Source organism: Phyllobates terribilis, unplaced genomic scaffold (assembly GCF_046119375.1).
Source record: "Phyllobates terribilis strain yellow unplaced genomic scaffold, ASM4611937v1 Scaffold_1__5_contigs__length_1240528914, whole genome shotgun sequence".
Classification (NCBI taxonomy): domain Eukaryota; kingdom Metazoa; phylum Chordata; class Amphibia; order Anura; family Dendrobatidae; genus Phyllobates; species Phyllobates terribilis.
The window spans coordinates 365,716,146-365,739,272 of record NW_027362761.1 but is presented as its reverse complement, the minus strand read 5'-3'; the positions used below and the strand labels follow the sequence as shown (position 1 = coordinate 365,739,272).

The 23,127-nt window shown below is 40.6% G+C and overlaps 1 protein-coding gene across 1 annotated transcript in view; it reads left to right on the top strand.

The window, feature by feature from the left end:
* Positions 1-23,127, top strand: part of TMEM116 (transmembrane protein 116) — a 122,554-nt gene that overhangs the window by 8,692 nt on the left and 90,735 nt on the right. Inside the window, exon 2 of the mRNA XM_073676348.1 lies at positions 17,370-17,416. Within this exon, the coding sequence (XP_073532449.1) occupies positions 17,370-17,416 (47 nt within the window). The remainder of the gene's footprint in view (positions 1-17,369; positions 17,417-23,127) is intronic.

Below are 23,127 nucleotides of genomic sequence, written 5' to 3'. Positions count from 1 at the left end.
TACAGCAGAATGCAGGTGTGATGTATGTATGAGCGCTTAGTATACAATCAGTACAGGAGAATGCAGGTGTGATGTATGTATGAACGATTAGTATACCATCAGTACAGCAGAATGCAGGTATGATGTATGTATGAGTGATTAGTATACCATCAGTACAGGAGAATGCAGGTGTGATGTATGTATGAGCGATTAGTATACCATCAGTACAGCAGAATGCAGGTATGATGTATGTATGAGCGATTAGTATAACATCAGTACAGGAGAATGCAGGTGTGAAGTATGGATGAGCGATTAGTATAACATCAGTACAGGAGAATGCAGGTGTGATGTATGTATGAGCGATTAGTATACCATCAGTACAGCAGAATGCAGGTGTGATGTATGTATGAGCGCTTAGTATACAATCAGTACAGGAGAATGCAGGTGTGATGTATGTATGAGCGATTAGTATACAATCAGTACAGCAGAATGCAGGTGTGATGTATGTATGAGCGTTTAGTATACCATCAGTACAGGAGAATGCAGGTGTGATGTATGGATGAGCGATTAGTATACAATCAGTACAGCGGAATGCAGGTGTGATGTATGTATGAGCGATTAGTATACAATCAGTACAGCGGAATGCAGGTGTGATGTATGTATGAGCGATTAGTATACCATCAGTACAGGAGAATGCAGGTGTGATGTATGTATGAGCGATTAGTATACAATCAGTACAGGAGAATGCAGGTGTGATGTATGTATGAGCGATTAGTATACCATCAGTACAGCAGAATGCAGGTGTGATGTATGTATGAGCGATTAGTATACCATCAGTACAGGAGAATGCAGGTGTGATGTATGGATGAGCGATTAGTATACCATCAGTACAGCAGAATGCAGGTGTGATGTATGTATGAGCGATTAGTATACCATCAGTACAGCAGAATGCAGGTGTCATGTATGTATGAGCGATTACTATACCATCAGTACAGGAGAATGCAGGTGTGAAGTATGTATGAGCGATTAGTATACAATCAGTACAGCGGAATGTAGGTGTGATGTATGTATGAGCGATTAGTATACAATCAGTACAGCAGAATGCAGGTGTGATGTATGTATGAGCGATTAGCATACAATCAGTACAGCAGAATGCTGGTGTGATGTATGTATGAGCGATTAGTATACAATCAGTACAGGAGAATGAAGGTGTGATGTATGTATGAGCGATTAGTATACAATCAGTACAGCAGAATGCAGGTGTGATGTATGTATGAGCGCTTAGTATACAATCAGTACAGGAGAATGCAGGTGTGATGTATGTATGAGCTATTAGTATACCATCAGTACAGCAGAATGCAGGTATGATGTATGTATGAGTGATTAGTATACCATCAGTACAGGAGAATGCAGGTGTGATGTATGTATGAGCGATTAGTATACCATCAGTACAGCAGAATGCAGGTATGATGTATGTATGAGTGATTAGTATAACATCAGTACAGGAGAATGCAGGTGTGAAGTATGGATGATCGCTTAGTATACAATCAGTACAGGAGAATGCAGGTGTGATGTATGTATGAGCGATTAGTATACAATCAGTACAGGAGAATGCAGGTGTGATGTATGTATGAGCGATTAGTATACCATCAGTACAGCAGAATGCAGGTATGATGTATGTATGAGTGATTAGTATACCATCAGTACAGGAGAATGCAGGTGTGAAGTATGGATGAGCGCTTAGTATACAATCAGTACAGGAGAATGCAGGTGTGATGTATGTATGAGCGATTAGTATACAATCAGTACAGGAGAATGAAGGTGTGATGTATGTATGAGCGATTAGTATACAATCAGTACAGCAGAATGCAGGTGTGATGTTTGTATGGGCGTTTAGTATACAATCAGTACAGGAGAATGCAGGTGTGATGTATGTATGAGCGATTAGTATACCATCAGTACAGGAGAATGCAGGTGTGATGTATGTGTGAGCGATTAGTATACCATCAGTACAGGAGAATGCAGGTGTGATGTATGTATGAGCGATTAGTATAACATCAGTACAGCAGAATGCAGGTGTGATGTATGTATGAGCGATTAGTATACCATCAGTACAGGAGAATGCAGGTGTGATGTACAGTACAGACCAAAAGTTTGGACACACCTTCTCATTTAAAGATTTTTTTGTATATTCATGACTATGAAAATTGTACATTCACACTGAAGGCATCAAAACTATGAATTAACACATGTGGAATTATATACTTAACAAAAAAGTATGAAACAACTGAAAATATGTCTTATATTCTAGGTTCTTCAAAGTAGCCACCTTTTGCTTTGATGACTGCTTTGCACACTCTTGCCATTCTCTTGATGAGCTTCAAGAGGTAGTCACCGGAAATGGTTTTCACTTCACAGGTGTGCCCTGTCAGGTTTAATAAGTGGGATTTCTTGCCTTATAAATGGGGTTGGGACCATCAGTTGTGTTGTGCAGAAGTCAGGTGGATACACAGTTGATAGTCCTACTGAATAGACTGTTAGCTGCTTTTTTCTTGTCATAATACAAATTCTAAGTAAAGAAAAATGAGTGGCCATCATTACTTTAAGAAATGAAGGTCAGTCAGTGTGAAAAATTGGGAAAACTTTGAAAGTGTCCCCAAGTGCAGTTGCAAAAACCATCAAGCGCTACAAAGAAACTGGCTCACATGAGGACCGCCCCAGGAAAGGAAGACCAAAAGTCACCTCTGCTTCTGAGGATAAGTTTATCCGAGTCACCAGCCTCAGAAATCGCCGGTTAACAACGGCTCTGATTAGAGACCAGGTCAATGCCACACAGAGTTCTCGCAGCAGACACATCTGTTCAACAACTGTTAAGAGGAGACTTTGTGCAGCTGGCCTTCATGGTAAAATAGCTGCTAGGAAACCACTGCTATGGGCAGGCAACAAGCAGAAGAGACTTGTTTGGGCTCAAGAACACAAGGAATGGACATTAGACCAGTGGAAATCTGTGTGTTTGGTCTGATGAGTCCAAATTTGAGATCTTTGGTTCCAACCACCGTGTCTTTGTGCGACACAGAAAAGGTGAACGGATGGACTCTACATGCCTGGTTCCCACCGTGAAGCATGGAGGAGGAGGTGTAATGGTGTGGGCGTGCTTTGCTGGTGACACTGTTGGGAATTTATTCAAAATTGAAGGCATACTGAACCAGCATGGCTACCACAGCATCTTGCAGCGGCATGCTATTCCATCCGGTTTGCGTTTAGTTGGACCATCATTTATTTTTCAACAGGACAATGATGCCAAACACACCTCCAGGCTGTGTAAGGGCTATTTGACCAAGAAGGAGAGTGATGGTGTGCTACGCCAGATGACCTGGCTTCCACAGTCACCAGACCTGAACCCAATCGAGATGGTTTGGGGTGAGCTGGACCGCAAAGTGAAGGCAAAAGGGCCAACAAGTGCTAAGCATCTCTGGGAACTCCTTCAAGATTGGTGGAAGACCATTTCCGGTGACTACCTCTTGAAGCTCATCAAGAGAATGCCAAGAGTGCACAAAGCAGTCATTAAAGCAAAAGGTGGCTACTTTGAAGAACCTAGAATATAAGACATATTTTCAGTTGTTTCACACTTTTTTTTTAAGTATATAATTCCACATGTGTTAATTCATAGTTTTGATGCCTTCAGTGTGAATGTATAATTTTCATAGTCATGAAAATACAGATAATTCTTTAAATGAGAAGGTGTGTCCAAACTTTTGGTCTGTACTGTATGTATGAGCGATTAGTATACCATCAGTACAAGAGAATGCAGGTGTGATGTATGGATGAGCGATTAGTATACAATCAGTACAGCGGAATGCAGGTGTGATGTATGGATGAGCGATTAGTATACCATCAGTACAGGAGAATGCAGGTGTGATGTATGTATGAGCGATTACTATACCATCAGTACAGGAGAATGCAGGTGTGATGTATGTATGAGCGATTAGTATACAATCAGTACAGGAGAATGAAGGTGTGATGTATGTATGAGCGATTAGTATACCATCAGTACAGCAGAATGCAGGTGTGATGTATGTATGAGCGATTAGTATACCATCAGTACAGCAGAATGCAGGTGTGATGTATGTATGAGCGATTAGTATACAATCAGTACAGGAGAATGAAGGTGTGATGTATGTATGAGCGATTAGTATACCATCAGTACAGCAGAATGCAGGTGTGATGTATGTATGAGCGATTAGTATACAATCAGTACAGGAGAATGAAGGTGTGATGTATGTATGAGCGATTAGTATACAATCAGTACAGCAGAATGCAGGTGTGATGTATGTATGAGCGATTAGTATAACATCAGTACAGGAGAATGCAGGTGTGATGTATGTATGAGCGATTAGTATACAATCAGTACAGCAGAATGCAGGTATGATGTATGTATGAGCGATTAGTATACCATCAGTACAGCAGAATGCAGGTGTGATGTTTGTATGAGCGATTAGTATACCATCAGTACAGCAGAATGCAGGTATGATGTATGTATGAGCGATTAGTATACCATCAGTACAGCAGAATGCAGGTGTGATGTTTGTATGAGCGATTAGTATACCATCAGTACAGGAGAATGCAGGTGTGATGTATGGATGAGCGATTAGTATACAATCAGTACAGCAGAATGCAGGTGTGATGTATGTATGAGCGATTAGTATACCATCAGTACAGCAGAATGCAGGTGTGATGTTTGTATGAGCGATTAGTATACCATCAGTACAGGAGAATGCAGGTGTGATGTATGGATGAGCGATTAGTATACCATCAGTACAGGAGAATGCAGGTGTCATGTATGGATGAGCGATTAGTATACCATCAGTACAGGAGAATGCAGGTGTGATGTATGGATGAGCGATTAGTATACCATCAGTACAGCAGAATGCAGGTATGATGTATGTATGAGCGATTAGTATACCATCAGTACAGCAGAATGCAGGTGTGATGTATGTATGAGCGATTAGTATGCAATCAGTACAGCAGAATGCAGGTGTGATGTATGTATGAGCGATTAGTATACCATCAGTACAGGAGAATGCAGGTGTGATGTATGTATGAGCGATTACTATACCATCAGTACAGGAGAATGCAGGTGTGATGTATGTATGAGCGATTAGTATACAATCAGTACAGCGGAATGTAGGTGTGATGTATGTATGAGCGATTAGTATACAATCAGTACAGGAGAATGAAGGTGTGATGTATGTATGAGCGATTAGTATACCATCAGTACAGGAGAATGCAGGTGTGATGTATGTATGAGCGATTAGTATACCATCAGTACAGCAGAATGCTGGTGTGATGTATGTATGAGCGATTAGTATACCATCAGTACAGGAGAATGAAGGTGTGATGTATGTATGAGCGATTAGTATACCATCAGTACAGGAGAATGCAGGTGTGATGTATGGATGAGCGATTAGTATAACATCAGTACAGGAGAATGCAGGTGTGATGTATGTATGAGCGATTAGTATACCATCAGTACAGGAGAATGCAGGTGTGATGTATGGATGAGCGATTAGTATAACATCAGTACAGCAGAATGCAGGTGTGATGTATGTATGAGCGTTTAGTATAACATCAGTACAGGAGAATGCAGGTGTGATGTATGTATGAGCGATTAGTATAACATCAGTACAGGAGAATGCAGGTGTCATGTATGGATGAGCGATTAGTATACCATCAGTACAGGAGAATGCAGGTGTGATGTATGGATGAGCGATTAGTATACCATCAGTACAGGAGAATGCAGGTGTCATGTATGGATGAGCGATTAGTATACCATCAGTACAGGAGAATGCAGGTGTGATGTATGGATGAGCGATTAGTATACCATCAGTACAGCAGAATGCAGGTATGATGTATGTATGAGCGATTAGTATACCATCAGTACAGCAGAATGCAGGTGTGATGTATGTATGAGCGATTAGTATGCAATCAGTACAGCAGAATGCAGGTGTGATGTATGTATGAGCGATTAGTATACCATCAGTACAGGAGAATGCAGGTGTGATGTATGTATGAGCGATTACTATACCATCAGTACAGGAGAATGCAGGTGTGATGTATGTATGAGCGATTAGTATACAATCAGTACAGCGGAATGTAGGTGTGATGTATGTATGAGCGATTAGTATACAATCAGTACAGGAGAATGAAGGTGTGATGTATGTATGAGCGATTAGTATACCATCAGTACAGGAGAATGCAGGTGTGATGTATGTATGAGCGATTAGTATACCATCAGTACAGCAGAATGCTGGTGTGATGTATGTATGAGCGATTAGTATACCATCAGTACAGGAGAATGAAGGTGTGATGTATGTATGAGCGATTAGTATACCATCAGTACAGGAGAATGCAGGTGTGATGTATGGATGAGCGATTAGTATAACATCAGTACAGGAGAATGCAGGTGTGATGTATGTATGAGCGATTAGTATACCATCAGTACAGGAGAATGCAGGTGTGATGTATGGATGAGCGATTAGTATAACATCAGTACAGCAGAATGCAGGTGTGATGTATGTATGAGCGTTTAGTATAACATCAGTACAGGAGAATGCAGGTGTGATGTATGTATGAGCGATTAGTATAACATCAGTACAGGAGAATGCAGGTGTGATGTATGTATGAGCGATTAGTATAACATCAGTACAGGAGAATGCAGGTGTGATGTATGTATGAGCGATTAGTATAACATCAGTACAGGAGAATGCAGGTGTGATGTATGTATGAGTGATTAGTATACCATCAGTACAGGAGAATGCAGGTGTGATGTATGTATGAGCGATTAGTATAACATCAGTACAGCAGAATGCAGGTGTAATGTATGTATGAGCGATTAGTATCTAATCAGTACAGCAGAATGCTGGTGTGATGTATGTATGAGCGATTAGTATACCATCAGTACAGGAGAATGCAGGTGTGATGTATGGATGAGCGATTAGTATACAATCAGTACAGCAGAATGCAGGTGTGATGTATGTATGAGCGATTAGTATACAATCAGTACAGGAGAATGCAGGTGTGATGTATGTATGAGCGATTAGTATACCATCAGTACAGCAGAATGCAGGTGTGATGTATGTATGAGCGATTAGTATACCATCAGTACAGCAGAATGCAGGTATGATGTATGTATGAGTGATTAGTATACCATCAGTACAGGAGAATGCAGGTGTGATGTATATATGAGCGATTAGTATACCATCAGTACAGCAGAATGCAGGTGTGATGTATGTATGAGCGATTAGTATACAATCAGTACAGGAGAATGTAGGTGTGATGTATGTATGAGCGATTACTATACCATCAGTACAGGAGAATGCAGGTGTGATGTATGTATGAGCGATTACTATACAATCAGTACAGCAGAATGCAGGTGTGATGTATGTATGAGCGTTTAGTATAATTTCAGTACAGGAGAATGCAGGTGTGATGTATGTATGAGCGATTACTATACCATCAGTACAGAAGAATGCAGGTGTGATGTATGTATGAGCGATTAGTATACAATCAGTACAGCAGAATGCAGGTGTGATGTATGTATGAGCGTTTAGTATAATTTCAGTACAGGAGAATGCAGGTGTGATGTATGTATGAGCGATTAGTATAACATCAGTACAGGAGAATGCAGGTGTGATGTATGGATGAGCGATTAGTATAACATCAGTACAGGAGAATGCAGGTGTCATGTATGTATGAGCGATTAGTATACCATCAGTACAGGAGAATGCAGGTGTGAAGTATGGATGAGCGATTAGTATACAATCAGTACAGGAGAATGCAGGTATGATGTATGTATGAGCGATTAGTATACCATCAGTACAGCAGAATGCAGGTGTGATGTTTGTATGAGCGATTAGTATACCATCAGTACAGGAGAATGCAGGTGTCATGTATGGATGAGCGATTAGTATACAATCAGTACAGCAGAATGCAGGTGTCATGTATGGATGAGCGATTAGTATACCATCAGTACAGGAGAATGCAGGTGTGATGTATGGATGAGCGATTAGTATACCATCAGTACAGCAGAATGCAGGTATGATGTATGTATGAGCGATTAGTATACCATCAGTACAGCAGAATGCAGGTGTGATGTATGTATGAGCGATTAGTATGCAATCAGTACAGCAGAATGCAGGTGTGATGTATGTATGAGCGATTAGTATACCATCAGTACAGCAGAATGCAGGTGTCATGTATGTATGAGCGATTACTATACCATCAGTACAGGAGAATGCAGGTGTGATGTATGTATGAGCGATTAGTATACAATCAGTACAGCGGAATGTAGGTGTGATGTATGTATGAGCGATTAGTATACAATCAGTACAGGAGAATGAAGGTGTGATGTATGTATGAGCGATTAGTATACCATCAGTACAGGAGAATGCAGGTGTGATGTATGTATGAGCGATTAGTATAACATCAGTACAGGAGAATGCAGGTGTGATGTATGGATGAGCGATTAGTATAACATCAGTACAGGAGAATGTAGGTGTGATGCATGTATGAGCGATTAGTATACCATCAGTACAGGAGAATGCAGGTGTGATGTATGTATGAGCGATTAGTATACAATCAGTACAGGAGAATGAAGGTGTGATGTATGTATGAGCGATTAGTATAACATCAGTACAGGAGAATGCAGGTGTGATGTATGTATGAGCGATTAGTATACAATCAGTACAGGAGAATGAAGGTTTGATGTATGTATGAGCGATTAGTATAACATCAGTACAGGAGAATGCAGGTGTGATGTATGTATGAGCGATTAGTATACAATCAGTACAGGAGAATGAAGGTGTGATGTATGTATGAGCGATTAGTATACCATCAGTACAGGAGAATGCAGGTGTGATGTATGTATGAGCGATTAGTATACCATCAGTACAGGAGAATGCAGGTGTGATGTATGGATGAGCGATTAGTATAACATCAGTACAGGAGAATGCAGGTGTGATGTATGGATGAGCGATTAGTATAACATCAGTACAGGAGAATGAAGGTGTGATGTATGTATGAGCGATTAGTATACCATCAGTACAGGAGAATGCAGGTGTGATGTATGTATGAGCGATTAGTATACCATCAGTACAGGAGAATGCAGGTGTGATGTATGGATGAGCGATTAGTATAACATCAGTACAGCAGAATGCAGGTGTGATGTATGTATGAGCGTTTAGTATAACATCAGTACAGGAGAATGCAGGTGTGATGTATGTATGAGCGATTAGTATAACATCAGTACAGGAGAATGCAGGTGTGATGTATGTATGAGCGATTAGTATAACATCAGTACAGGAGAATGCAGGTGTGATGTATGTATGAGCTATTAGTATAACATCAGTACAGGAGAATGCAGGTGTGATGTATGGATGAGCGATTACTATACCATCAGTACAGGAGAATGCAGTTGTCATGTATGTATGAGCGATTAGTATACCATCAGTACAGCAGAATGCAGGTGTGATGTATGGATGAGCGATTAGTATACCATCAGTACAGCAGAATGCAGGTGTGATGTATGTATGAGCGATTAGTATACAATCAGTACAGCGGAATGCAGGTGTGATGTATGTATGAGCGATTAGTATACAATCAGTACAGCGGAATGCAGGTGTGATGTATGTATGAGCGATTAGTATACCATCAGTACAGGAGAATGCAGGTGTGATGTATGGATAAGCGATTAGTATACCATCAGTACAGCAGAATGCAGGTATGATGTATGTATGAGCGATTAGTATACCATCAGTACAGCAGAATGCAGGTGTGATGTATGTATGAGCGATTAGTATGCAATCAGTACAGCAGAATGCAGGTGTGATGTATGTATGAGCGATTAGTATACCATCAGTACAGCAGAATGCAGGTGTCATGTATGTATGAGCGATTACTATACCATCAGTACAGGAGAATGCAGGTGTGATGTATGTATGAGCGATTAGTATACAATCAGTACAGCGGAATGTAGGTGTGATGTATGTATGAGCGATTAGTATACAATCAGTACAGGAGAATGAAGGTGTGATGTATGTATGAGCGATTAGTATACCATCAGTACAGGAGAATGCAGGTGTGATGTATGTATGAGCGATTAGTATACAATCAGTACAGGAGAATGAAGGTGTGATGTATGTATGAGCGATTAGTATACCATCAGTACAGGAGAATGCAGGTGTGATGTATGTATGAGCGATTAGTATACCATCAGTACAGGAGAATGCAGGTGTGATGTATGTATGAGCGATTAGTATACCATCAGTACAGGAGAATGCAGGTGTGATGTATGGATGAGCGATTAGTATAACATCAGTACAGCAGAATGCAGGTGTGATGTATGTATGAGCGTTTAGTATAACATCAGTACAGGAGAATGCAGGTGTGATGTATGTATGAGCGATTAGTATAACATCAGTACAGGAGAATGCAGGTGTGATGTATGTATGAGCGATTAGTATAACATCAGTACAGGAGAATGCAGGTGTGATGTATGTATGAGCGATTAGTATAACATCAGTACAGGAGAATGCAGGTGTGATGTATGTATGAGTGATTAGTATACCATCAGTACAGGAGAATGCAGGTGTGATGTATGTATGAGCGATTAGTATAACATCAGTACAGCAGAATGCAGGTGTAATGTATGTATGAGCGATTAGTATCTAATCAGTACAGCAGAATGCTGGTGTGATGTATGTATGAGCGATTAGTATACCATCAGTACAGGAGAATGCAGGTGTGATGTATGGATGAGCGATTAGTATACAATCAGTACAGCAGAATGCAGGTGTGATGTATGTATGAGCGATTAGTATACAATCAGTACAGGAGAATGCAGGTGTGATGTATGTATGAGCGATTAGTATACCATCAGTACAGCAGAATGCAGGTGTGATGTATGTATGAGCGATTAGTATACCATCAGTACAGCAGAATGCAGGTATGATGTATGTATGAGTGATTAGTATACCATCAGTACAGGAGAATGCAGGTGTGATGTATATATGAGCGATTAGTATACCATCAGTACAGCAGAATGCAGGTGTGATGTATGTATGAGCGATTAGTATACAATCAGTACAGGAGAATGTAGGTGTGATGTATGTATGAGCGATTACTATACCATCAGTACAGGAGAATGCAGGTGTGATGTATGTATGAGCGATTACTATACAATCAGTACAGCAGAATGCAGGTGTGATGTATGTATGAGCGATTAGTATACAATCAGTACAGCAGAATGCAGGTGTGATGTATGTATGAGCGTTTAGTATAACTTCAGTACAGGAGAATGCAGGTGTGATGTATGTATGAGCGATTAGTATAACATCAGTACAGGAGAATGCAGGTGTGATGTATGGATGAGCGATTAGTATAACATCAGTACAGGAGAATGCAGGTGTCATGTATGTATGAGCGATTAGTATACCATCAGTACAGGAGAATGCAGGTGTGAAGTATGGATGAGCGATTAGTATACAATCAGTACAGGAGAATGCAGGTATGATGTATATATGAGCGATTAGTATACCATCAGTACAGCAGAATGCAGGTGTGATGTTTGTATGAGCGATTAGTATACCATCAGTACAGGAGAATGCAGGTGTCATGTATGGATGAGCGATTAGTATACAATCAGTACAGCAGAATGCAGGTGTCATGTATGGATGAGCGATTAGTATACCATCAGTACAGGAGAATGCAGGTGTGATGTATGGATGAGCGATTAGTATACCATCAGTACAGCAGAATGCAGGTATGATGTATGTATGAGCGATTAGTATACCATCAGTACAGCAGAATGCAGGTGTGATGTATGTATGAGCGATTAGTATGCAATCAGTACAGCAGAATGCAGGTGTGATGTATGTATGAGCGATTAGTATACCATCAGTACAGCAGAATGCAGGTGTCATGTATGTATGAGCGATTACTATACCATCAGTACAGGAGAATGCAGGTGTGATGTATGTATGAGCGATTAGTATACAATCAGTACAGCGGAATGTAGGTGTGATGTATGTATGAGCGATTAGTATACAATCAGTACAGGAGAATGAAGGTGTGATGTATATATGAGCGATTAGTATACCATCAGTACAGGAGAATGCAGGTGTGATGTATGTATGAGCGATTAGTATACAATCAGTACAGGAGAATGAAGGTGTGATGTATGTATGAGCGATTAGTATACCATCAGTACAGGAGAATGCAGGTGTGATGTATGGATGAGCGATTAGTATAACATCAGTACAGGAGAATGTAGGTGTGATGCATGTATGAGCGATTAGTATACCATCAGTACAGGAGAATGCAGGTGTGATGTATGTATGAGCGATTAGTATACAATCAGTACAGGAGAATGAAGGTGTGATGTATGTATGAGCGATTAGTATAACATCAGTACAGGAGAATGAAGGTGTGATGTATGTATGAGCGATTAGTATACCATCAGTACAGGAGAATGCAGGTGTGATGTATGTATGAGCGATTAGTATACCATCAGTACAGGAGAATGCAGGTGTGATGTATGGATGAGCGATTAGTATAACATCAGTACAGCAGAATGCAGGTGTGATGTATGTATGAGCGTTTAGTATAACATCAGTACAGGAGAATGCAGGTGTGATGTATGTATGAGCGATTAGTATAACATCAGTACAGGAGAATGCAGGTGTGATGTATGTATGAGCGATTAGTATAACATCAGTACAGGAGAATGCAGGTGTGATGTATGTATGAGCTATTAGTATACCATCAGTACAGGAGAATGCAGGTGTGATGTATGGATGAGCGATTAGTATAACATCAGTACAGCAGAATGCAGGTGTGATGTATGTATGAGCGATTAGTATACCATCAGTACAGGAGAATGCAGGTGTGATGTATGGATGAGCGATTAGTATACCATCAGTACAGGAGAATGCAGGTGTGATGTATGGATGAGCGATTAGTATAACATCAGTACAGGAGAATGAAGGTGTGATGTATGTATGAGCGATTAGTATACCATCAGTACAGGAGAATGCAGGTGTGATGTATGTATGAGCGATTAGTATACCATCAGTACAGGAGAATGCAGGTGTGATGTATGGATGAGCGATTAGTATAACATCAGTACAGCAGAATGCAGGTGTGATGTATGTATGAGCGTTTAGTATAACATCAGTACAGGAGAATGCAGGTGTGATGTATGTATGAGCGATTAGTATAACATCAGTACAGGAGAATGCAGGTGTGATGTATGTATGAGCGATTAGTATAACATCAGTACAGGAGAATGCAGGTGTGATGTATGGATGAGCGATTACTATACCATCAGTACAGGAGAATGCAGGTGTCATGTATGTATGAGCGATTAGTATACCATCAGTACAGCAGAATGCAGGTGTGATGTATGGATGAGCGATTAGTATACCATCAGTACAGCAGAATGCAGGTGTGATGTATGTATGAGCGATTAGTATACAATCAGTACAGCGGAATGCAGGTGTGATGTATGTATGAGCGATTAGTATACAATCAGTACAGCGGAATGCAGGTGTGATGTATGTATGAGCGATTAGTATAACATCAGTACAGGAGAATGCAGGTGTCATGTATGGATGAGCGATTAGTATACCATCAGTACAGGAGAATGCAGGTGTGATGTATGGATAAGCGATTAGTATACCATCAGTACAGCAGAATGCAGGTATGATGTATGTATGAGCGATTAGTATACCATCAGTACAGCAGAATGCAGGTGTGATGTATGTATGAGCGATTAGTATGCAATCAGTACAGCAGAATGCAGGTGTGATGTATGTATGAGCGATTAGTATACCATCAGTACAGCAGAATGCAGGTGTCATGTATGTATGAGCGATTACTATACCATCAGTACAGGAGAATGCAGGTGTGATGTATGTATGAGCGATTAGTATACAATCAGTACAGGAGAATGAAGGTGTGATGTATGTATGAGCGATTAGTATACCATCAGTACAGGAGAATGCAGGTGTGATGTATGGATGAGCGATTAGTATAACATCAGTACAGGAGAATGCAGGTGTGATGTATGTATGAGCGATTAGTATACCATCAGTACAGGAGAATGCAGGTGTGATGTATGGATGAGCGATTAGTATAACATCAGTACAGCAGAATGCAGGTGTGATGTATGTATGAGCGTTTAGTATAACATCAGTACAGGAGAATGCAGGTGTGATGTATGTATGAGCGATTAGTATACAATCAGTACAGCGGAATGCAGGTGTGATGTATGTATGAGCGATTAGTATACCATCAGTACAGCAGAATGCAGGTGTGATGTATGTATGAGCGATTAGTATACAATCAGTACAGGAGAATGCAGGTGTGATGTATGTATGAGCGATTAGTATACCATCAGTACAGCAGAATGCAGGTGTGATGTATGTATGAGCTATTACTATACCATCAGTACAGGAGAATGCAGGTGTCATGTATGTATGAGCGATTAGTATACCATCAGTACAGCAGAATGCAGGTGTGATGTATGGATGAGCGATTAGTATACCATCAGTACAGGAGAATGCAGGTGTGATGTATGTATGAGCGATTAGTATACAATCAGTACAGCAGAATGCAGGTGTCATGTATGTATGAGCGATTAGTATACTATCAGTACAGGAGAATGCAGGTGTGAAGTATGTATGAGCGATTAGTATACAATCAGTACAGGAGAATGCAGGTGTCATGTATGGATGAGCGATTAGTATACAATCAGTACAGCGGAATGCAGGTGTGATGTATGTATGAGCGATTAGTATACAATCAGTACAGCGAAATGCAGGTGTGATGTATGTATGAGCGATTAGTATACAATCAGTACAGCGGAATGCAGGTGTGATGTATGTATGAGCGATTAGTATACTATCAGTACAGGAGAATGCAGGTGTGAAGTATGTATGAGCGATTAGTATACAATCAGTACAGGAGAATGCAGGTGTCATGTATGGATGAGCGATTAGTATACCATCAGTACAGCAGAATGCAGGTATGATGTATGTATGAGCGATTAGTATACCATCAGTACAGCAGAATGCAGGTGTGATGTATGTATGAGCGATTAGTATAACATCAGTACAGGAGAATGCAGGTGTGATGTATGTATGAGCGATTAGTATACAATCAGTATAGGAGAATGCAGGTGTGATGTATGGATGAGCGATTAGTATACCATCAGTACAGGAGAATGCAGGTGTCATGTATGGATGAGCGATTAGTATACCATCAGTACAGCAGAATGCAGGTATGATGTATGTATGAGCGATTAGTATACAATCAGTACAGCAGAATGCAGGTGTGAAGTATGTATGAGCGATTAGTATACCATCAGTACAGGAGAATGCAGGTGTGATGTATGGATGAGCGATTAGTATACCATCAGTACAGGAGAATGCAGGTGTCATGTATGTATGAGCGATTAGTATACCATCAGTACAGGAGAATGCAGGTGTGATGTATGTAAGAGCGATTAGTATACCATCAGTACAGGAGAATGCAGGTGTGATGTATGTATGAGCGATTAGTATACCATCAGTACAGCAGAATGCAGGTGTGATGTATGGATGAGCGATTAGTATAACATCAGTACAGGAGAATGCAGGTGTGATGCATGTATGAGCAATTAGTATACCATCAGTACAGGAGAATGCAGGTGTCATGTATGGATGAGCGATTAGTATACCATCAGTACAGGAGAATGCAGGTGTGATGTATGGATGAGCGATTAGTATACCATCAGTACAGGAGAATGCAGGTGTGATGTATGGATGAGCGATTAGTATACCATCAGTACAGGAGAATGCAGGTGTGAAGTATGGATGAGCGATTAGTATACAATCAGTACAGGAGAATGCAGGTGTGAAGTATGGATGAGCGATTAGTATACCATCAGTACAGCAGAATGCAGGTGTGATGTATGGATGAGCGATTAGTATACCATCAGTACAGGAGAATGCAGGTGTGATGCATGTATGAGCAATTAGTATACCATCAGTACAGGAGAATGCAGGTGTGAAGTATGGATGAGCGATTAGTATACAATCAGTACAGGAGAATGCAGGTGTGAAGTATGGATGAGCGATTAGTATACCATCAGTACAGCAGAATGCAGGTGTGATGTATGTATGAGCGATTAGTATACCATCAGTACAGGAGAATGCAGGTGTGAAGTATGGATGAGCGATTAGTATACAATCAGTACAGCGGAATGTAGGTGTGAAGTATGGATGAGCGATTAGTATACCATCAGTACAGCAGAATGCAGGTGTCATGTATGTATGAGTGATTAGTATACCATCAGTACAGGAGAATGCAGGTGTGATGTATGTATGAGCGATTAGTATACCATCAGTACAGGAGAATGCAGGTGTGAAGTATGGATGAGCGATTAGTATACCATCAGTACAGCAGAATGTAGGTGTGATGTATGTATGAGCACCTGGTTCCCTGTAATGCACAGCGGCTTTCCTGCTTTAAGCAGATGCTTCACCTCTTGATGCAATGATGACAGTTTTCAATAATGTTCCAAATTTTCCTTGTCCCTTGGATTAAGTAAGCATTTGTTTCACCGGCTATATCACTAGCTTAAAAGGGTTTCCCACTTTTAGAAAAGTGGACCCCAAACTTAAAATAACAAAATCAGATAGTACTCACCCTCTCTCGGTCCAGCGCCAGCTCTCCACTGCTCCTCCAGTTTCAGTGGTTTGGCTGCAGCAGTGATGTCACATCAGCAGCTCATATCACCACTGCAGCCAATCCCTGAGCTCAGCGGCTCATGCCTTCTACATCAGCAGAACTGTTGAGCTCAGTGATTGGATATGAGCTGTCGATGGAACGTCACTGCTGCAGCCAATCACTGAGCAGCAGGAAATATTTACATAACAGGACACATTTGGGGTTCACTTTTCTAAAAGTGGAAATCACCTTTCGCTGATGAACTAGATGTAAAGACTCAACATTGACAAAAACTCTGCATGTGTTAGCCAAGTCTAAAGTCTTAAATGTATAACTAAAAGACAACAGTTCTTGGGCGAGGTCCTAAATACAGTGTAATGGTAAGATATGCCTACAAGCGGAGAAACTTCAGCTGAACCCTGCACCTTGATCTGCACAGGACAACACTACATATATCATGTTTTGCCCCTCAGCAACTGTACTAAAATGTAACATACAGTGCAGTGATGTTCCCTGAAATACTACGCTACTATCATGTTTCCAGTATTATGACACACACCTCTATTTATGTATGTATGCATTTTGCCCTAACTAATGTTGGTAATGTTTGCCTTTTGTTGCAGGTATACAGAAATGTGAAATGGATTCAAGTGGTTACTTCTATGCTAAGGTACAAGCAACTTCCTATATGATGTACCACACAAAAACATCAATATATGCCAGTATCGTTTCCTGGGTTTGTGCTATTGATCGAATAATGCATCATTCTCCTCCAGGATGTATTTGCAATAATTATAATATACAATGTGTATGAAAGGTCTACACACCCGTGTTACAATGCCTGACTTGTTTCATGTAAAAAAAAATCATACCAAGAAGAATTATTTCAGAACCTTTTCCACCTTTTGGCTGGTGTCACATGGTCGTCGATTCTCTCATGCTAGAGAATCGGGCACATTATGCTAATTGTCACTCAGGTCAAACACTGTCAGGGTCTGATCCGCGTGTCACCTTAGCATGATTCGATTCTTTGGCATGAGAGAATCGTATCACAGGTACGGAGAAGACGGAGAACTTAATTTCTCCATCTTCTCTTTTCTCTGTGTCCACGGTAATCAGACTGCACTTGGATGACATCCAAGTGCAGTCCGATATTTCACGCACCTGTAGACTTGTATGGGTGCACGTGATATGATCATTGGATGCACACACAGCACGCTGCAATGGTTTTCTCATGCCGATTCAGCATGAGGAAAAAAATCACAGATTTGCACTGCCCTATAGAATAACATTGGGCCAAGTGATGTCCAATAAAACGTTGAATAGCACTTTGCTGTGTTATACGCTAGTGTAAGCCAGCCGATAATGTCACCAATAATCTGTAAAAATCTATTGGGAACCATTTTCAGGGGGGAAATAAAAATAACAAAACCAAAATAATGTGGTTGCCTAAGTGTGAGCACCCTCCTATAATTGGTGATATGATTGGTTAATTCTGAACACAACCACATTTAAGCTCATGTTAGTTACATAGTGATTCTGATTAACCTCATATACAGTTTAGCTGTTCTAATAGGATTCTCCTGACAGTTTCTTAGTTGCATTTCACAGCCATGGTCCGTAAACAGCTTACAACACAGCAAAGGCATCTCATTGCTGAAAGTTATCAGTCAGAAGAAAGGTACAAAAAATTTCCAAGACATTAGATATACCATGAAGCACCATGAAGACGCTCATCAAAAAGGGGCTTACATTTGGCACAGCAGTAACATTACACTAGCACTGGATGTCCCTCAAGTATTGATGAAAAGGCAATAAGAAAACTGGTTTAAGGGTCTGCATATTTATGCAACGACATTATTTTAGTTCTTCATTTTTCTTCCACCCCTCCCCCGAAAAAAAAAGATTTCGGTTTGTTTTTCAATGGATTTGTACAGACTATGGGTATCATTAAAGATGGAAAAAGTTCTGAAATGATTCAGGCATTCTTACAGGAGTGTGTAGACTTTTTTTATATTCACTGTATAGAAAATTACAAAGTATGTTTAGTTCTGTCTTGTGATCTTTAAATATTTATGCTAAAAAGCTCTACATTGTGCCCAGATATACTTTTAGTACATGGCTAAGCCAAGCTTATTGGAGAAGTAGAGAAGATGGCATTACTTGATAAGGTGCAGAAGTGTAGCATTGTGAAGATAGTCTGTATCCTTAGCAAGCAGAATGGATCTTGTGTTATCTATAACAACTAAGCTGCAGAGGGAACCTATCTATGCTGTCCATGTGTTATAATATGTTATTGGAACATGATGTAGGCTGTTGGCTCATCCATATGTCAACTTACATACATAAATACTTACATTTTGCTGAAATTCTACTTTCTGTAAAAGATATTATTCATCTTTTTATAAAGGTTATACTGTTTTCTACTATTTTTTCCTCTTTTCTTACACAATCTCTGCTTGCTGTCATTTTGTAGGAACTGTCACTGTATTCACTAGTGTCCATGATCATGTAATGCTCACAGAGGTGACTTGTTAGAAGACGCAGCTCTAATATCTATACTGTAACTGTAATCTATCCACTACCAGTAGTAAACAATGAAGGTTTCTATTAAATGGCAGCAAGCAAAGATCCTTAAAACTATGAGCACTTTGACATAGAAAGTATATTGGCAAGCAGTTCAGCTTTCCAATATACAAAGAAATACAATTATTTATCCAAATAGTAATGTTCCGTTGTCTTCAGTGTCTTTTGCATTTGTTATTTTAAAGTCGAGATTACTTTTCTTGCTCTCCTCGGCAACTCTCAGCGAGAACATTATAATACAAAACATGCTGAAAATGATATCACACTTCTGTTAGCAAGATGATATTATACTTTGTAAACTGTCCTAATGATTCTAGCTATAGAGATTATTTGTATGGTCCTTGGATATGTCATGGTCCCATCAATGGAAGCCCCAACTTGTCTGGATAAGAAGGGGTATGGATCCATAGTTGTAATTTTTAGCCATGTTCACACCTTACAAATTTACGGTGCGGATTCTGCACCTCAAATCCTCAGCAATTTACTGTACAATACAAGTAAATGTTTTTTTTTTTTAAATCCCAGTCACATGTTGCTGAAAAAATCTGCATGAAAGTGAAAGCATGGTACGGATTTCAAATCTGCAGCATGATCATTATTATGCTGATTTTCATTAGTTTTCACCTAATTCGTTGCTTAGTTAATGGTGCATGGGAGAAATCTGCAACAAAATCAGCATGCGTTACTTGCGGATTTCGTTGCAGATTCATCACAGATTTAGTTGTAGATTTGTAACGAAATCCGCAGTGGAGATTTTCTGCAGCGTGTTAGTAGCATAGCCTAAAACTAATTCCAGTTCACAAAGAGGAGGAACATTAAGAGAAGGTGAGCTGCAAATATGCATAATACTCTACATGATAGTCTGGAGGAGTCAATGAAACATTAGTATATTTTCTACATTAATTTCAGGGCTCGTACATGCTTATCCCTTATCCACTGAATGTACGTTTGGCCAGTCTGACTATCCAAATAAATGTAGGAAAGTCAAGTGCACTTGTGATGTATGCATGGGTTCTTTTACCTTGAAGATCGGCTTTCTCTGAGTGCATGCTTGTGGGCATACAAATGCAGAATGTCTACAAAGGGGCACCTGTATGATAATATGATTCATAATAATGTACACACATGGACAACATTGTAGGTACCCTCCTGGGAAAGTAACAAAATCCCACAATGGTCACTGAAATAACTTAAAACTGACAAAAGTATACATTTACTAACAACTATAATGAAAATCAGACATTGCTTTTGAATTGTGGTTCAACAGAAGAATAAAACAAAAAAAGAATAATGGCCTGAACAAAAATGATGGTAACCCCTAAGAAAAGTTTGAAAATAATTTGACCATAGGGACATGTTAAACTTGTAATCAGTCAGTTTACCAATTTAAAGGGTGAAAAGTAGTCACTGTGCTGTTTGGTATTATGGTGTGCACCACACTAAACATGGACCAAATAAAGCTAAGGAGAAAGTAGTCTCAGGAGATTAGAAAGAAAATGATAGACAAATACGTTAAGGCTATGTGCCCACGATGCAGAAATGCTCCGGATTTTTCCGGAGCGTTTCTGCATCTCCCTGGCAGAAAAAACGCATGCGGATTTTACATGCGTTTTTGCATTCATTTCCACATGCTGGTTGTCAAGTGCTTTCCAAGCTATTTTAGCATCACTTGGAAAGTGCTTGACAACTTGGTCACACTATATAAATCCATGCAACCAGCATGGATTTATATAGTGTGACCGTAAAAGAATGATAAAAAATAAATATTATACTTACCTTCTGATGGCATCCGGTGTCCTTCGCGATCCATCTTGGCTTGCCGGCAGCTCGCGGTGGACTAAAAAGGACATGCCATGACGTCATTTAGTCATGTGACGGGTCACGCGACCGCCGACATCAGCGGTCGCGTGACCCGTCACATGACTAAATGACGTCATGGCAGGTCCCTTTTAGACCATCGCGAGCTGCCGGCAAGCCAGGATGCATCGCTATGGACACCGGGGGCCATCAGAAGGTAAGTATAATGTATATTTTTTATTTTATTCTTTTTTTTACAGGTACTATGGTACCCGGGTCCGGAGGAGAGTCTTCTCGTCTCCAAACCCGGGAGTACCATCCGCACATTGAACCGCATGGTATCCGCATCTGCAGATGCAGTGATGCGGATGTCATGCGGTCTAATGCAAGTCAATGGCGGCGAAAACGCCGCGATTCCGCAAAATATTTGGTAGTGCTGCGTATTTTTCCGCAATGATAATCCGCAGCGGAAATTTCCGCAGCATGTGCACAGCACATGCGGATTATCATTGGGGAACATGGCAGACCTTCTATCAAGCGTTTTTTAAGCGTTTCTGCGGCGGAATTGCCGCTGCGGAATCGCTTAAAAAACGCATAGTGGGCACACAGCCTAAAGGTTCCTGTTAGTACAGTTGCACATATTATTCAGAAGTTTAAGGTCTATGTGACTGTAGCCAACCTCCCTAGACATGGCTGCAAGAGGAAAATTGATGACAAATTAAAGAAACAGATAATACAAAGGTGAACAGAAGAGATTACAGGTACATTTCAAAAGGTGAATGTACATCATTGTCAGATCACACCATCCGTCGCTCTCTTAGCCGAAGTGAACTAAATAGAAGATGACTGAGGAGGAAACCACTTTTGAAAGCAAATCATGAAGCATATTAACAAGCCACAAAGCTTCTTGGAGAGTGTATTTTGGCAAGTCACATCAGCTCTATGTTCACAGAAGCAAAAATGAAGCATATAAAGAAAAGACGATTGTACCCAAAAAACATAGAGGAAGCTCAGTTATGTTTTGGGGCTGGTTTGCTGCATCTGGCACAGGGTGTCTTGAATCTGTGCAGGGTACAATGAAATCTCAAGACTATGAAGGCAATCTGAAGCGAAATGTGCTGCCCAGTGTCAGAAAGCTTGGTCTGAGTTGCAGTTCATGGATCCTCCAACAGGATAATGACCCAAAACACACAGCTAAAAACAGCTGGAGCAATTTGCCATAGGAGTGGGGCAAAATACTTGTGGACAGGTGCAGAAATCTTTTGTTTGCAGTGTTTGTCTCAAAAGGTTGTGCAACAAATTATTAAGTTAAGAGAACCATCATTTATGTTCAGAACATTTTCATTAGTTGTTTTTTTTTCTGCTGAACCGCAACTCAAAAGCAAAGTTTCAGTGACCATTGTGGTTTTTTCTGAATAGTGAACTCAACACTTAATAACTTACCTGCCTTAGCGATTATTCTGCATTCCTGCATCGCATTTCCCCTACGGTACTCATCAGAGTCTGAATAATGTGATGATGGTTGAATGCCTTGTCATGTCATATAAATCACATTGTCTAGCTCAGTATATGTCTGTGCTAGCAGAGCTACCTCTGCAGGACATCAGGCAGCATGAAGACACTCTGAGTGTTTACATGACTTGATAAAGACTCCAAACCGGGGCTGTGGAGTCGGAGCCGGTATAAAATGGACCGACTCCAACTCCTAAAATATATAATAAATTGGGTACAGTAGTATGAAATGTCCTATAAATGTCTTCCTATTCCTGATCTAAGGGTCTAGACCAGGCATGTCCAAAGTCCGGCCCGCGGGCCATTTGCGGCCCGCGGTCCGGACTAATAAGGCCCCCAGGTATCCAGCAGCATGTACCTTGCGGCCGCTGCCGCTCTCGTCGCCACCGCCGCTCAGTACTCCGGCGCAGGGAGAAGAGCCGAAATCTCGGACATCGCGAGATTTCGGCTTTCCTTCTCCCTGCGCCGGAGTACTGAGCGGCGGCA